This window comes from Archocentrus centrarchus, chromosome 7, assembly GCF_007364275.1.
Source record: "Archocentrus centrarchus isolate MPI-CPG fArcCen1 chromosome 7, fArcCen1, whole genome shotgun sequence".
Taxonomy (NCBI): domain Eukaryota; kingdom Metazoa; phylum Chordata; class Actinopteri; order Cichliformes; family Cichlidae; genus Archocentrus; species Archocentrus centrarchus.
The window spans coordinates 26,193,511-26,210,978 of NC_044352.1; the positions used below are offsets into that span (position 1 = coordinate 26,193,511).

General features: G+C 40.4%; 1 protein-coding gene across 2 annotated transcripts in view; it reads right to left on the reverse strand.

The window, feature by feature from the left end:
• Positions 1–17,468, reverse strand: part of celsr3 (cadherin, EGF LAG seven-pass G-type receptor 3) — a 129,235-nt gene that overhangs the window by 80,195 nt on the left and 31,572 nt on the right. For both annotated transcript variants that reach the window (XM_030734282.1, XM_030734281.1), the window contains exon 4: positions 1,838–2,060. In XM_030734282.1, coding sequence (XP_030590142.1) covers positions 1,838–2,060 — 223 coding nt within the window. The remainder of the gene's footprint in view (positions 1–1,837; positions 2,061–17,468) is intronic.

Consider the following 17,468-nt stretch of genomic DNA (forward strand, 5'->3'; position numbering starts at 1 on the left):
AGGAGCATGTCTCAGCAAGCTAAGATTTCCATGATTCACGCTGCCTTTGTAGGACTACACCCACCCTCGGACAGGTGGAGGCTTCACCTGTAGGTTCCAAAGAAACAGGAGGCATCTGACTCTGGACCGGCACCAGAGAGCAGAGAAGGTGGCAACACATTTGTAATAGTATTACAATTAGTCCATCTAACAGATTTCAGGTAAGTCTTTACCAGGATGCCACCCTGTTTTCGCCCCTTTTCTGAGAACTTCCTAGGGCAGGGGTGGGCAACTCCAGGCCTCGAGGGCCGGTGTCCTGCATGTTTTAGATGTGTTCCTGAGCCAACACATCTGAATCACATATAGAAGCCATTAGCAGGGCTCTGGAGAACTTGACTGCATACTGAGGAGGTAATTCAGCCATTTGATTCAGGTGTGTTGCATCAGGGACACATCTAAAACCTGCAGGACACCGGCCCTCGAGGCCTGGAATTGCCCACCCCTGTCCTAGGGGGTAAAGTGAGTGGTAGGCAGTGTATGTCCGCAAGTAGTGGAGGTTTAACTGTACAAAGACTCAGAGGTGTTTGGCTATTGTAAATGAGTAGAGCAGAGCCATCAGGGCAACATAAATAGTGCATAAAAAAATAATGATTCAGTAGCTTGCAGAAACCTTTAGCAGCAATAACATAAAGTAATCGCTTTCTGTACAATTTTATCAGTCTCTCACATCATTGGCCAACTCTTCTTTACGATGTTGCTTCAGATCATTGAGGTTTCATTCATTTATACACAGCCCTCTTAAGAGCCACAGCATTTCAAGTTTGGACTTCAGTTTGGGCCAAGCTTCAGCTATTGGACAAATGTCCTCACATGCGACTCTAGAATACTTTGGTACATACACAGAGGAGTTTATAGTCGACTCCATGACTGCAAGGTACCCAAACCATCATCCCTTCACCACTGTGCTTGATAGTTAGTATGAGGTGTTTGAGCACTGTGCGTTATGGCCAGAAATCTCCACTTTGGCCTCATCTTTCCAAAAGACACTGTCCCAGAAGCCTTGTGGTTTGTTGTTTATTACCTAATTTTAAGACCTGATAAGGATCATGATGATTTTTTATTAACTCCTGATACACAAAATCTTTTAACTGAAACAGGGAGCACTTTGTTTGTTTGGTTGTTTTTTTTTTAACCATGACTGTGTGCAGCTTGCTAACTGAGCTGGCTCAGAAACTTCATCTTCTCATTCAAATATAGTCACGTTCTCCAAAACAAAATGGCAACAGCTCTAATGTTAAACTTGAAGTTTCAGAAGAGGGGTCCTCTAATCAGAATGTCACATCTTGGTGGCATGGCCATCTTTCATGTACAGTCTGTGGTTTTAAGTATTAACAAGGCATTTGAAATTAATGTCACATTTTTTGTTAGTTAGTAACTTGCATATTAAAAAGACCGTGAGGTCACTGAACTTTGCATAAACGTGCAAAACTGAAAGGGTGGTCGGTCAGATGTAAGATAGGAACACAGAGGAGGAAGAGAGAAAGCAAAGGAGCTACGAGTGAAAGGAGAAACCACACTTCTTACTGAAGAGAAGTAGAGGCAGCATACAGGAAAGCATGAATAAAAGAATCAATCGCAAAGATGGAGATGATATAATAAAAAAAAAAAAAAATAGATTAAAGAAAAGTGTAGACACTGTAAGAGGGAATCAGAGAGTGGTCTATCCAGCCTTGCTATGACTGATGTGAACTGAAAAAAGGACCAAGAACAGCAGACAAGGTAAAAATCAAGACAAAAAAAAAAAATACAGAAGAAGAGAGACAAACAAAATGATAGAACGCTTACTCGGTCTACTCACGTTAACGAGATGGAGAGGTGAAATCTCTGTCTGAGGCCCCGGAACATGACAAAGGACTTAGGCGGGAAAGACCGGGCAGTGACCGTGCAGTACGGACGCTCATAGCCTCCTGCAGGACACTCGCATCGGAAACCCCCACCTGAAAGCTCCCGACACGTCCCTCCGTTACGACACACACCTGGCATGCACCTGCCCTGCCGCCGGTCAAACTCACAACGGTCACCTGACGCAGAAGAAGAAAAGTCAAAGTTTGTTATCAAAATAAACCAACTGAAAAATACATAAATCCCTCAAGTGATTGAGCAGAAGATCATCAAACTTACACTCGCAGTTTCTGGATTTAGGTGAAAATAGCCATGCAACAGATTCAGAAATAAACATGCTTGATATAAATGAACATGTCCACAATTGTTTTCTGTAATATAAAAAGCTACCATCAAAAAAAAAAAAAGAAAGATTTTTCCCATCAGTATCCTGGCATTTTTGCCATTTCGATGCTTGTTTCACAGGGATTTCAGGCAATTAATATTCAGGTTCTGACCTCACTGCTCTCATTGGCAGGTCCATCAAAACACACAGGTGCTGTGCAACAAAGCATTGCTCAGAACAGTGGAGCTCTACTGAAATGCAATAAATGCTTGATTATTGTTGAAATAAAACAGTCTTGATTTGAATAATCTACTGATCTAAGGATGACAGGAATAATGAGCGGTAAATATGAATCACCGTGTAAGTGTAAAACATGTTTTTCTCACCGTGTTGCAAGTATTGCAGGAATATTTTGTGTGTACTGCTTGTTTTATTTGCCACATCAACATCAAAAATGCACTTACTATTAATTTATTGCTGTTTTCTGTGCACAGTTTACTCTTTTACTTCACTCCCTCAGGGTTTAAATGACTCAAAATTTCCACATTAAATAAATAAATCAACAAAGTGTGCTTACTCATAAAGAACACATATAAACACCAAACTCTCAGATACTTTTAGAAATTTTGCACAGTCAGTGTGTTACAGTTAGAGTCTGGGATCGATTCATAATGCTACATCATCGCCTTGTGATGCATTAGCTGGAGACGGGGGGGTTGTCTGTCTCCTCAGTGTCGACAGGCGGCTGTAATCTTATCAGCAAGACGGGAGAGGTTCTAGCATCACCACTGTTGCCACATTCAGGTGTGCTGGTGTACAAATCGCAGATATTTTAACTTGACTTTTATAAGTTTGGCACCAATATCAGCCCACACAGACAAATTAACCCAATCTGTTATACTCAATGTAACTTCACTTTTGTGAGAAGAGGGTGAAACACACGGTGAGACAGACAGCAAATGAGAGGAGTGAAAACCGAACTCTTTATGTAGACTCACGGGCCACTTAAATAGTTACACCTGTTCAACACCCAGGATAGGTCGCCAGCCTGTCGCAGGGCTAACACAGAGGGAAAGACATCCACTCACTCTCACATTCACACCTATGGGCAATTTAGAATCACCAATTAACCTAACCCCACTAACTGCATGTCTTTGGACTGTGGGAGGAAGCCAGAGAACCCAGGGAGAACCCACACAGACCTGGAGAGAACATACAAACTTCACCCAGAAAGGCCCCAGCCAGATGGTGGATTTGAACCCAGGACCTTCTTGCTGTGAGGCAGCAGTGCTAAACACCACACCATCATGCTGCCCTTCATATGAGCAATCAAAAAACAATATTTCAATAAGACCAGGGTGCAATTTGCCGAGGGGGACAGGGGGATTTCTCCCACCCTGGTCTAGACGTCCCTGCCTCTGCTAAATTATTCTTTATCCCCGGTGGGGATAGAAATGTGCTGTAGCACATTAGTGTGCTAAGTCATTTTCAGATATTTATTGACTCTCAAGGTCTAAAAGTCTGCTGTTGAACACAAATGGAACAGGGTCACTGCTTCCTGTCTAGTGATTTGAGGATGTGCTTAAAAGAGGAGGAAAAAATAAAAAATCTTCCCCTGTGTTATTTTCACAAATTCCATCCTGAGTAAAACTGTATTTAAAATACAGGAACTCAGTGCAACAACCATGAATACATCTGTGATCACATAATGTATAATGTCAACCTCACTGAACTGCAGGAAAATGTTACTGCTCTTCAGCATAAAACTGCAAGTGAAAAAAAAAAAAAAACATCACAAAAGGCCTCCTGATCATTGTTAGCACCATTTTTGATTGTGTGGTGTATTTCTTTGGCTCAGATGGGGTCCATCATGTTTAGTGCACAAAGGTAGGAGTGTGATAGTGGTGTAAAAAGGATTGTAAACTGGCATTTTTACTCAGTGCCTGTGGATATACCAACATACTGTCTGCGATGACTCCCACAGTCTCCAGAAGCCTGAGTGAAGAGTAATGCTCAGTAATGAAAGCTGTTCTGGCTTTTATATCAGTTCCTGTTCTGGGGTCTTTGTTTTATTATAGTAAATCTAAACTGTCAGGTTTTATTCTGCAAAAGAGCAAAAGCACAACTAAATACTGAAAGTGGATACAATTTTGAGTTTAACATTTAAATTAGGACTAATATATATATATATATATATATATATATATATACTGTATATATCTGAAATACAATGTACATTCAGAGATGCAATCAGTCTTCACACTCACTGCTGCTTTGCAGACGTTCCTTACCCTCAGTGAAGGACACGTTATGTCTATTGAGAGTTTCCTTTCCTATCAAGCAGTCAAATGCATTCACCGAGAGCATTACATGTAAATTATTCCCTGATTAGAAGATGGAAGCAGCAGGGTGCTGATTCCTGAGAAGCAGTAATAAAAGGAATTGTTGCACAGGACTAGCATTTGCCATCGCTCACACAAACACAAGCTGGATGTATAAAAAAAATATATAAAAAAATTACAGCTGCAAGATTTCACCTGTCAACAACAACAGTCTAGGTGTGTAGTATTTGGAGTTAAAATTATGCTAGGAAAAAAAAGGGGGGGGGGGGGTATTTTTCTGTTGACTTAAATTCTGAATAACAAAAACAACGTGAACAAATCTACAGACAAGAATAAACAGATTTGGCTGCCAGTCAAAGAAGCGTCGGTCTCCAGAGGTATAAACACCCACACAACACACACACACACACACACACACACAGAAGCACATATTCAATCAACCACATAAAATGGTATGAAGGAAAACATTCTCTCTTTGAGGCTTTCACGTTTCCTAAAGCATATTTGGACACACACATTTTCTGACATTTAGCAGCTGCATACAAAAAAACACCTACACCCAGTGGCCTCCATATAACCAGAGCAGACGGGGTTTGAAACTAGCCTTAAGACAGATGGCTCCTTGAGGACCCACTTTAGAACCTGCTGACGGCTCCAAACACACACACACACACACACACACAAGCAAGCCCAGGAAGATACCAAATAAACAAACAAAAACACATAACCAAACATATAAATAATGAATGCAAATACACACACACACACACACACCAATCTCATGTCCTTTCTTCTTCTTTCTGTCTCTCTCTCTCTCTCTCTCACACACACACACACACACACGCATGCACGGACGCTCATGCGCAAGCGTGCAAACACACATGGATCATCGCTCCTGCCCTCGAGGCTGTCGGGTTTTATCATGTAACTGTCTCTGTTGGCACTATGTTTGCGCTGCTTTTAGTTTGTGCCAACGTACCCACTGGCGCAGTCCTCACATCTTAATAGTAACACACAGACACACACACACACACAACTTACTGTGGCTGTAAGTCAATAAACGTCTTCACCTTTCCGCAGATACAAATAATATCTGACGCACACAGCATAAGGCATCCACAGATACTTGAGGGTGAGTCATGACCACACACACAAATGCACTGACAGTCAGAAACACAAAGACAAGAAAAGCTTTAAAAGTACATGCAGTCCGACTCGATACACACTCACACTGATTACTCGTGACACATACAACATAACCTGAATTGAACAGTGATAAAGCACTTTATGCTTGCATAAGAATTAATGGTATAAATTGCTTAATATATCATCTTTCCCCTGCCATTACCCCCTTCCTCCATTTCTCCAACATCTGCCTGTCCTCCACTTCCTAACCAAGCTCTTCAAATCCATAACTGCTCTATCAGTCATTTTATCAGTTTATTCATTTCATCCAACCCATTTTCCCACACCACCTTCCCCCATGTGCCACCGGGCAGCCGATGTCTGCCGGTTTTGGCTGACAAACATACTCTCTCACACACCACCAAATCACCCTGAGGATGGGCAAACACACTCACATGCACACGCACACACAGACATGCAGCAAGAAGCCCAGTCAAACACCCAGCCCAGCCTACAACAGCCCAAGGACATTCAAATTATCACATCTGTCTGCCCTTGTTTAGATTTCTCTTATCCTCTCTCCACTCTCACGTTAAACATATACTTCTATGTAAGTGCACACAACAGGGAACCAATTAAACCGAGAAACCCCACAGACACACAACACACAACACACACTAACACAGCACCATTTTCCTGCCTTTGTCCGTTGCAGCCACTCATCCGTATAGACCCCCTCATTAATATTAAAATAAATAAATAGACATTAATACTCATGAATTATGGACGCAGTGAGACTTCTAACTACAGACACCTGCAAAAACACACACACACACACACACACACACACACACACACACACACACACAGAGACACACACACACACCTACACATGTGTATTTATTATGCTCACTAAGCTGACTGAAAGTAAACTGATGATGGAAGAGTGACAGGAAGAAGAAAACAGCCATTGTGTGCACTTATACAGTATCAAAAATCAAATTTGCTGACACAAAAATCCCATCAGATACACACAGACCCACTCATGCTGGAATTAGAAGGCGTAAAGCAGAGCAGATGTGATCTCAGACTGACTCAACAATGGTCTTCTGCCCAGACGGTGAAGGCGTCCACTTGACAAAGGCACTTAGACTGATCAACAGCAGCAGAACACACACACACACACACACACACACACACACACACACACACGCACACACACACACACACACACACACACACACACAGAACTAAAGCAGGACAGAGCGAGTGCAATTCCTCATTTGGCTCTGCATTTTAACTCACACAGAGGCACAAAGGTCAAGCGATTGCTAAACCGTGGGTGTCCGATAGCAAGGTAGCACTTAAAATTCCCCACAAACACTTCACGAACATGCACAGATGGTTTTTAATGAGCGTACAAGAACGGGAATGCACACGCCCACACAAATAAGACACCGCTTACTTAATACAGACATGTAGCCAAACAAAGAAGCACGCACGCACGCACACAATTAGGCGTCATGCACATTTCCCACTGGTAAAAAAGTAACAAGTGCATTTCATGCTTTGTTGTATACATTTTAGGAACGGTAATGCACGCCAGTCTGCTGGAGCTACTGGTTGCCCTGAATGAGATTAAACAGTCGAAGCAGGGCTGCAACACCTTTTTTGTTTTTTGGTTTTTTCAGTTGATAAAATGACCAGAAAACAGCAAAAAAAACCCCTATTTTTACAAAGTCGTCTTTGTGCAACGCCTGAAAGTGAAATGAATCAGAGAAACACAGTAAATCTTCCTATTTTAGAAAAGTTGGATTCACATGGATACGTTATAATGTCTAATTTCAGTTTTGATACTTAGGTACATTTTTCTACTTTTATCATTTAAAAAGCGGAACCTTTTCATATGTCATTCTATTTTTAAAGACTTGTCTGCTTCTGCCCACTTTTCATAAACTAAGCAACAACAAAAAAAAAAGAAATAAATTAAAAATCAAGTCTGAAAACTTCTCTCCGCTTCCATCTTGCCTTTGTTCTTTGAAGCAGAGCACTATTTCCATTCACCTCATCGTTTCCTCCCCTCCCTACATCCTCCTTGTGCTCTTTGTTTCTTCCTTCCTTTTCTAACTTCCACCTTATCTCTCTATATATAAACCGCTCCATGCTTTGCTCTTCCTTTTCTCCTTCCTCCCTTCATCTTATACCATCTTCTTTTTTTCTTAACCTCCCTCTATGCTGGGCTTAATGCATTCACACCACCCCTTCATTCATTCAGATGTTTTATTCATCAAAGCCAGTATTCTTCAACCACCGCCGGCATCTTAGTTCGCTCCGCCCAATAGCCCACCCTATAACCCTCCGCCTCCACCCCAACACATGGTGCATCCCTTGAGGCCAACACGTTCCAGTTGCCCCCCCCCCCCCCCCCCCCCCCCCCCCCCCCGCTTCTTCCTGTTGTATCACCTCTATACTGTAGGTCTTGCTTTTGCTTCCTTTTTTTTTTGCCTATACAACCCCATGAGAAAATTCCTCATTTAGTGAAACGTATGCTCCAATTTGTGATGTGTTCTCATATCTGATATTAAGTAGCGATATTGAATAATAGCAAAATTGCATCTACATTTTCAATTATGCTGATACTATTTATGAATGATCTTATAAGTAGTATTCACTCAGTGGGAATGAATTCTTAGAAAAAACTCTCTTGCGTGCAAGAAGTGATGGCTCATTTATCATTATTCATTCACTCTGAATAAACTGCCACAACAACAGCGGAACAAAGCAAATAACACCACATACAGAAAGTGTTTGACTGGCAGGTGGCCCTGCAGCTCAGCATTACACAAAGAGACAAAGCTGAAAGGCTATTACTGCTGTTTTAAAATTCATAAAAAGGGCCAAATCTAACAGGAAAGCCAGAACTCTAAAGTGACTCACTGGAGGAAATAGGACCATACAGGCTGCTGAGACTGGAAATCAAAGCTTGGGGATGTGAATCAGGATGATGTCATCAGGTGACTCCAGCTCCATCATTTTCTGAGATGTGCCATCCAAAGGAAAGCTTCTGTCATAGCGTCTTATTTGTTCCATTATTCACTGTGTGTCATGCAGCTCAAGATGTGCATGTATGATAGCGCTGCAGTGCGTGCCTTTGGTGAGAAGAGCGCTCCAACAGTGTAACACCGCAGACTCACAATAGATGAGGGAGATATTGTCTCTTTCTTAGGAAAAAAAAATTAAATAAAGCCCTGGTCCCTCTATTACCCAGAATTCAACTCCACCAGCAGCGCATCTAATGTAGCCTTGAGCTGCTAGCCTCAAGCAGAGATGAAAATCAGGCTTCCACGCTCACTTCTTTAACTGAAATCCACACAGACTGATTTTTGGACTGGATTCAGTCCTCAGTCGTTGCCCGTGCTGACTCAAACAACATCCACTGGGCACATTCAACAGATTTTGTGTTGTGTCAGTGGTGAAGAAATTTTAATTTGTTAGTTCCTTACGTAGCAGCTTTGATTTGCACTTTTTAGATGTCCTCCTTCTCCCTCAATTTTTCTCCTCCTCTTCAGTCTCTACAGTACGTTTCTCCTTTCTTTTTTTCCTTCAGGCATCTTTGATTAATATTGTATATTTTTTCATATTGTTTTCCTGACCTTTCATATTTCTCTTCCTCTGCTCTATCTTGTTTATTAGTTTACTTGCTATTTACTTATTTCTGTTACACAGTCACCGTCTTTCCCTCCCGTGCAAACGTGTTTTTCCTCAAAGCTTTTTTTCACTTTTTCTTCACTTTTCTTCTTATGCATTTTTCCCCTTTTGTTTGATGCTCCTCGTTTTCTTCATGTGTTCTTCCTTTTTCAGTAATCCCATTTCAGCTTTCATCTACTTCCAGCTCTGTCACAATTCTCTCTTGCCTCGCTGTTTTCTCCTTTTTTAAAAGATCAGATCATGGGCATTGATAACCATCACTTCCCACATTGATTTTTGATTCTCTTTAACCTTCTCTCTGCACCCTCCAGGCCTCCCTCTCTGTCTTTTTCTGTTCCTCTTTTTTCTTGCACCGTACATTTTCTTTTTTTCTTTTTTTTATGATTTTGCAGTGTTACGTCCTCATCTGAATGAGTTTGAATATCAACCTATAAGCGTGCAAACAGAAACTGGAACTTTTGTGTTCAATGTCACAGATTACATGAATGAGTTACTTTGTAAATTAATGTAGTAATTATCAGGTATGCACAGATTTATTGGCCAAATGTTGACTTGTATTTTTCAGTCCATATTTCTAGGATCCACTTTTTACATTTTTATGGTTGAATCTGTGCTCGTTCAAAGTTAGTGTGAAAAAGTGACAAAAGACACTCACACTGAAAATGTTTTCCAAGAAGGAAAGCTCAAATAATAAACTAACTAAAAAATATTGGCATCTGTACCAGTTATCAGCCCAGTGGAGGTTATTTTGGGAGACTGAAAAAAAATGACACAAAGTCAGTTTAAAAAATAATTTATGAGATAAAATTAATCATATTTTATGAAATTATATATTTTCAAGTGAAATAAATACAGTTAGGTCCATAAGTTCTTGAACAATTACACCTTTTTTTTGTACACCACCACAGTAGATTTGAAATCACGATGTGAAGACTTTCAGCTTTAATTCATGGGTTTTAGCAAAAGCACTGCATTAACTGTTTAGGAATTGCAGCTAATTTTACACCCCCACCTCACCCCCCAAATTAAGAGCCTCAAAAACAACTGGAAAGATTATAATAATTTTAAATATAAGAATTGTTTATATATTAATCTAACTTTTAAAGCTGCAACTGCATTTTAGTTGAAAATCATTAAGTTTGACAGAGTTTGTACACGATTAGAATCAGCTGGACCTTCTCAATTTATTTTATTTGGTGAAGTAGAAAATGGTGAACAGACCTGATGGTGGGCCTAAAGTCACACACTTGCAGACTTCTGCATGGACCACTGAAAGGAAGGTGGTACAAACAGAACAGGCAACATACCTGAAAGATCCTAATGACTGAAGTCGTAAACCTACCAGTACTATCTATACTCGCGTTAGAGAGTAAGTAAATGTTGGAATCACCAGAAATGACTCTGAATTACAGTTGTCACATTTGCAATTATGCTCACATGAAGAAATCCTGACTGTTTATACACATGTGTAACACCAGAGAGGAGCCGGGGTATGTGAACTTCCTCCTCTTTCCTCCTGCTCCCCAACTTATCTTCCTAAAACTAATTTAGCCTCTCCTTTCCTTCCTCTCACACTGTTTAATGCGTTTAGCCCACTCAACTCCACAAATCACGTCCCCCTGCACTTTTCCATTACCTCTATTCTATTATGTTATATATATTACATGTCTCTATTTCCTCTATTTTCTATCCTCTTGTGCTATCTGTGCTTATTCCAGAAACCAATTGGTCTTATTGCTCTGGCAAACACTTTATTATCTGTTTCCTCTGTCACACACACACACACACAAACACACACAAAATCATTTATTCTATTAATGACCTCTAAAACGTATGTCACTATAAATAATTCATCTTATACCATTTTCTCCATCTCTTTCGTACTCTCACCATAAAACTCTGCTCTCTTTGCTCTCTTTCTCTCCCAGTTCAGCGCTCTCCTAAAACTTCTAAAACTCCTATTTCTAACTCATCTCATTCTCTTTTGTCAAATGTATTCTTTCTCTTAACTTTATCTCTTGCATGATATACACAGTCTTCAGCACCATGTCTTTTCCTCCCCACTCTGGTAAGTGATCTTAATTCCACCTTTTACAACCTCTCATCAGTTTTTCTTCAAATATTGCCATTGTCTTATCGTTAAGGCGCTTGTCTTTGACGCATAATTCATTTTCCTTGTCAAGTCTCGCGCTGTGTCTTATCTTTCTAAAACTAATTTAGTTTTCATTTGTATTGCTTTTTTGTCATCTGTGCAAACTTTAAGGGTTTTTTCTGTCTTTGGGAGCGTAGCAAGTTAGGCTAATACTTTTTCCTGCTTCCCTTAAAATGTTCCCCTTGGAGAATAATCCACAGATTCTTGGTTTAGAATTCACTTAAGACTTCTCATAAAATTTTAATTTGTGTACCGCTCGTGTGCACCCTGTTATTGAAGTATTTCGGAACTGCTAACTCACATTTCCTGAGTCCACCACCCATTTTCCCAAAACCTTAAACACAAATCCAAAAACTCAAGCTAATTTCCCCAAATCCCAGACTTTCCCGTTAAAATCAAATAATCACTGCAGAAAAGCAGTTACCTTTGTGCAAAACCAAACACTGTGGTCACACACATCAAGTAATAAATCTATTCACAAAGACCATCTGTTACACACTACATCAAATCATTTAAGACACAGCATGCAGGGCATGTAGTCAACAGAAAATGTTTATTTTAAATGTATACAGTGAAACACTGCCATAGTTGGATTGACATGACAGTGCTGAATGTAAACAAAAAAATAAAAATAAAAAGTACATGAAAAGCACAGCACTGTAGGACACAGATTCAGTCTGCACCGTCATGTCTCTGTGTGGGGTCCGGTCAGAGGACCTCATCCACATCACAGGCAATGTGGTTTCTTGCCAGGCAACAGGGGAAACCCCCCCTTTGTGCCGAATCCAGCCTTGACAGGACTCTACAGTACACTGTAAACCCAAATTTTGATTCCACTTAAAAATACTGAGTTCATATTACTTAAAATTACCTAGAATGTGAACATTACTTGTTAATGCTGAGTAGACTGTACTTTTTGATGGTCTATCTTATTGTAATCATGTGTTTGAGTTCAAACAAGTTAATATGATCAAGTTTTGCACCTGCTAAAAATCTAGTTTATACCAGTTTTAACAGACTGACTTAATGCGCAGCTGCATGGTGGCATGATGGTTAGCACTGCTACCTTACAGGTAGAATGCCATCTAAAAGGTCTGGGTTCAATTCCGGCTTGGCCCAGGTCTCTCGCCGTTTGGAATAGTAGACATTTGGTGTTTTTGTTCACTCTCTCGTATAGTTTTTTTTAATTGTTCCATGGACAAATGTTATTTGTAAATGTTAATGTACCAGTGTTCAGCAGGGCTGAGTTTTATCATGTTTATTTACCAAATTTAAACAGACACAGTTCAACACTGTAAAAAATATTTGTGTTACTGGGCAGCATAGTGGTGTGGTGGTTAGCACGGCTGCCTGGGTTCAATTCCACCTTAGCCCGGGACTCTTGCTGTGTGGAGTTTGCATGTTCTCCCTGTGTCTGTATGGGTTTCCTCCCACAATCTGAAGACATGCAGTTACTGGGGTTATGTTAATTGATCTCTCTAAATTGCCCACAGGTGTGAATGGTTGTCTGTGTCAGCCCTGCAACAGATTGGTGACCTGTACAGGATGTATCCTGCATCTTACTGCCTTGTCAGCTGGGATAGGCTCCACACCCACACAACCATGAAAAGGATAGGGGAATTGACTGATCAAAAGAGATTTTATTTTTTCATGAACTATAAAAGATAAGTTTGGGCAATTAAAACATACAATTTAGTTCAATTGGAAATGAAGTAGTGCTTACTTAACAAGCTGAGTTAAATGAACTGTTTCATTACTTAAAAAATTTAAGGCAACGAGTTACCTTGGTTTTTTAAGTAGATTCAACTTACCCGGGTTTACAGTGTAACATTGTCACATGCATGTTCCATTGCCTCCAATATATTCTCTCCGGTGTAGGGCTGCCGGTCGAACATCTTCCACCTCCACACAGAGAAAAACTCCTCTATTGGATTGAGGAAGGGGATGGAAGGTGGATGGAACACGTTCATGTAGTGCTGATTGTTTGCGAACCACTCGCATATCTGGACGGCACAGTGAAAGTTCACATTGTCCCAAATTATGACGTATTACGGAGGCACTGCTTGCTCATCCAGCTGTTCACACGCAGCCATGCAATCCTGTAGACCACCCAGAAATGTGAAGAGATGTCCGGTGTTGTATGGCCCCAGGTTAGCATGACGGTGGAGGACCCCCACCCCCCCCCAGTTACCAATGGCTGCACAGAGGGTGACACTGCCAGCCCGCTGGCTAGGGACTTCCACATGTTGCATGAAAAGGGCGCTCCTGCGACCCACATGTGGTGGTTGTTCAATTCTGGGAAAGGGGGAGTGCACTTACGAATGTATATTGCCAGTGGACATTGCACTGTAATGAACATCACAGTACTTGCAGTGTGGCATACTGTGTGTCAAATGTTGTACAGCATGGAACAGTGAATGTCCTGAAGATGCTGCCACAGAGAATCTGCTCAGATGTCATCCCGTGGACGAGGACATGGTTTGTTTTCTCGGTCATCTTCGTCCTCTTCCTCCTCTTCCTCCTCGTCCGCCACCTCTCACATGCACTCTTCCTTCTCTGCCTCTCTGTATGTGTCTGTCCATTGTAGATGCACATGTGCCACCTGCACACTAAACTGACTTTTATCCTGCCCAGTTGGTCTGGTCACATCATTGGTCAAATTGTGTTAAATTGTGAGTTGCTGTGTGTGACAGCTGACAGCGGTGTTGGAGCTGTGTTCGCATTCTGCTGCCAGTGTTTACGGTTTTGCAGCAATGTGTTCAGTGAGTGTGACTGTGTTTAAGGTTCAGCAACACACGTGTGAAGTGTGTTTAGTGACCGAGAATGTATTCGCTGTTGCACAAAAGAGAGTGATTGAGTTGCACCGGATGTAGCTAAGTGCCTGAACTGTGTTCACGGTTTGGCCAAAAGAGTGTGTGATTCGGGAAGTTCGTTTAGTTAGTTGAGGGAATGGGGTTTAGTGTTTTAGCGACTGTGAAATACTGTAATTCACACTTCAGATTCCAGTTGGATTAGCTCTTCTTCACAAAGCAGTCTTTGGTGCTCTTTCTGCTCCAGCATGTGTGATACAGTAAACAGGTATGTAGGACAGCGGAACAGCAGCTATTCAGATGGCTGATTCTGGAGCTGTTTTAGGTGTTCATGTCATCCTTGAGCTTGAAGTTTAGCACCCAGAGGACAGAAACCATTCAATGATAGATATATATATATATACATATATATATATATATATATATATATATCTTACAGTTATGTGAGTTTAAAAACAGTGCAGTCATTGATCTTACTGTTTGTACTGTTTTAATCTTAATATTAAAAAAATGCCTCTCAAGTTTTTGTGTTTTTGTCAAAATGGTATTGAGTATTGAGCATTTTTCTGGGTATTTTCTGGGTAGTATCAGGACGACACTAATACCTACGACTAAAATTGTTTGCTGTAATACGATGTAGATAATAACAGTTCTCAGTATCTGTCAATTAAAAGGTGTGATTAAAACAAGAAACCAAATAAATGCAGTGTCCTCCAGGAGCATGGATGAACTCTTTAATGTTCTTGAGCCTCAAATGTCCAACATTAGGGATTCTTTCTCTTCTTGTGGAGTCAAGGTGATTTAAGGAGAACTACTGATTTTCTTCCCATGATACAGCAGGATAGATGTGAACCATGCATGCCTATGAGGAATATACTAAACTAAAACTAAAACTAAAACTAATTCACTCCACCTCATTGTCCTTTCCTTCCAATAACTTTATTTTCTCTCTTTCCATAACCAAACTAATTTAGTCTCACAGCCTATCTCGCTGCAGCCCACTCTCTCTCTCAGTCACTCACTCCTCTTTCATTTTCTTTAACTTTTAAACCTTCTCCACCTCCTCCAAAAAGCTAAAACTCACTTGTACGCTAGGATCATTCTTCACAAGCTTCACATAGCTAATTTGTTCTTAGTATGTACTCTGTTTCTCATCCCTGTCAGCTGGATTGAATTTCTCAGTGGAACATGCATATCTTCTTTATCACATCCAAAACTAATCCCACCTCTGCCTACCGCATTTCTTCTCCGTCTCCTTCCCTCTTCTTCTGTTTCTCGATGTAACATACAAATCGCTTCCCCACAACCAAGTAATTTCTACCTATGCCATCTCTCCCCATTTTATCTTTTTCACGAATTTATTTAGTCTGCAGCCACGCCAATTTCTCTCTTTCTGTCATCTCCTCTTTGCATCTCCCAACTCTCCGAGGTGTAGTATATCTTACTAAATCTGCATAATGTGCATCAATCTTTATCACTTCTGAGTCTATTTTCCTTCACTTTGTAAGAAGGATCAGATATCGTCTCTTTTAGTCAGCTGTTATCTCTGCCTTCAAGGTGTAGCGGGAACTTGTCTTTATACCACTGAGGTCTTTTCCCTGTTTTCAGGGTTAATGACTGTTGCTCATCCCTGTCAGCGCAGTAAGCTTAGCATGTTTTTCAAAGAAATGAGTGCTTGAGGCAAGAAATATTTCTTTCTTTTTTATGAATAGAAACACAGAGAGCTTCAGCTGAGTTTTGTACAAGTGAAAATAAGAACTATAATTTCCATGCTACATATGTCACCTTGGAAAATGAGCAAAAACAAAAAAGATTAGATTGCTATAGTTAGTGTAAATGTCTCCTTTTGTCTACTTTTTATCACCAAAACCTGCAGCTCAGAATAAAGTCTAGTTTAAGAGGAGTGCTTAATAATATAAGAGGTAAAAGAAACAAGAAGCACTCCGAGAGCGCAAACCTCAGCCGAGGCAGCTCACTCTCTGGGCAGTATTTACTTTTAAAGGAACAGTATTATATTATGTATATATTCATTTTCTTTTCTTTGTTCTTTTTAAACTTAAGAAGTTTGTAGTGCAGTAAAAACAAGTGTAAAGTGCAAGTTTTCTCCAAAAAAGAAAGAAACATAGTTTTAAATAGCTCTGTAAAGCTTTGACCTTCAGATCAATCTATTGACCTTGAAGAAGAGGTCAGAGGTTAAATGTGAGAAAGTAGCTTACCGAGTTGCTCTACTCCCATTTTAAACTGATACTACTTAAGGATGAAGATGCCAGGACACAAAAAGTTTGCTATTCAAATAAAAAAAATCTTTGATATGTGTAGAAGGCTAATGGGAAATATGATCCTAATTTTGAGTGGTGTAAATCAGATGTTAGCCTATCAAATATGGTCTCATTTGTTAGCAGTATTTGTAGCTCCAGTTGTTAAAATCAGACATCTTCTCTAAAAACACAAATTTATTCAGAAGGCTCGATAAAGGATTCTGTTTCTCCACAGACTTCCACATTTTAATGGTTGCAATTTATTAACTTGATTTGCTACTGTTTCTCTTGTAGTTCGTTTCCTCTGCTGTCACCATGTATGTGTTGGGGGGGGGGGCACGAAGCTCAGTAGCATTGGTAGGACTCGGACAAGAGACTATAACGAGAGTTCATTAATATTTTTCCAAGAAGAATTTGAACATGTAACAGTAAGAAAAGAAAGTAGGTGGTAAAATAAATGGGTACTGTTACCGGGCAAACTTGGGTGCAGGAAAGTCATTATTGTTATTAGAAACACCCAAAGATCTTAAATGTCCTCTGTGAAAAGGGTTAGTTAGCAAAGTCGACATAAAATCCTGCTTTTTTTTAAAATCTAAAATAGTTTAATCTTAGAGTCTAACCCACAGGGTTTAACATATAGTATGTCACAGTTTTATGTAAACCCCCCGGGCTAACCCCGGGGATTCAGTACTCAGTTGAATAGTACATGACCCCCGCTGATGCAGTATTTCACACTATTTTTTTTAGTGCTATAGCTCTGAAGTTGGCACCACAAAGGTAGTGTGAACCTTTCTACACAGCTTGGGTAAAAAGCAGCAGTAACCCACCTTCAAAGTGTCAGGTATGACTTATCCCGGGGTTAAAAGT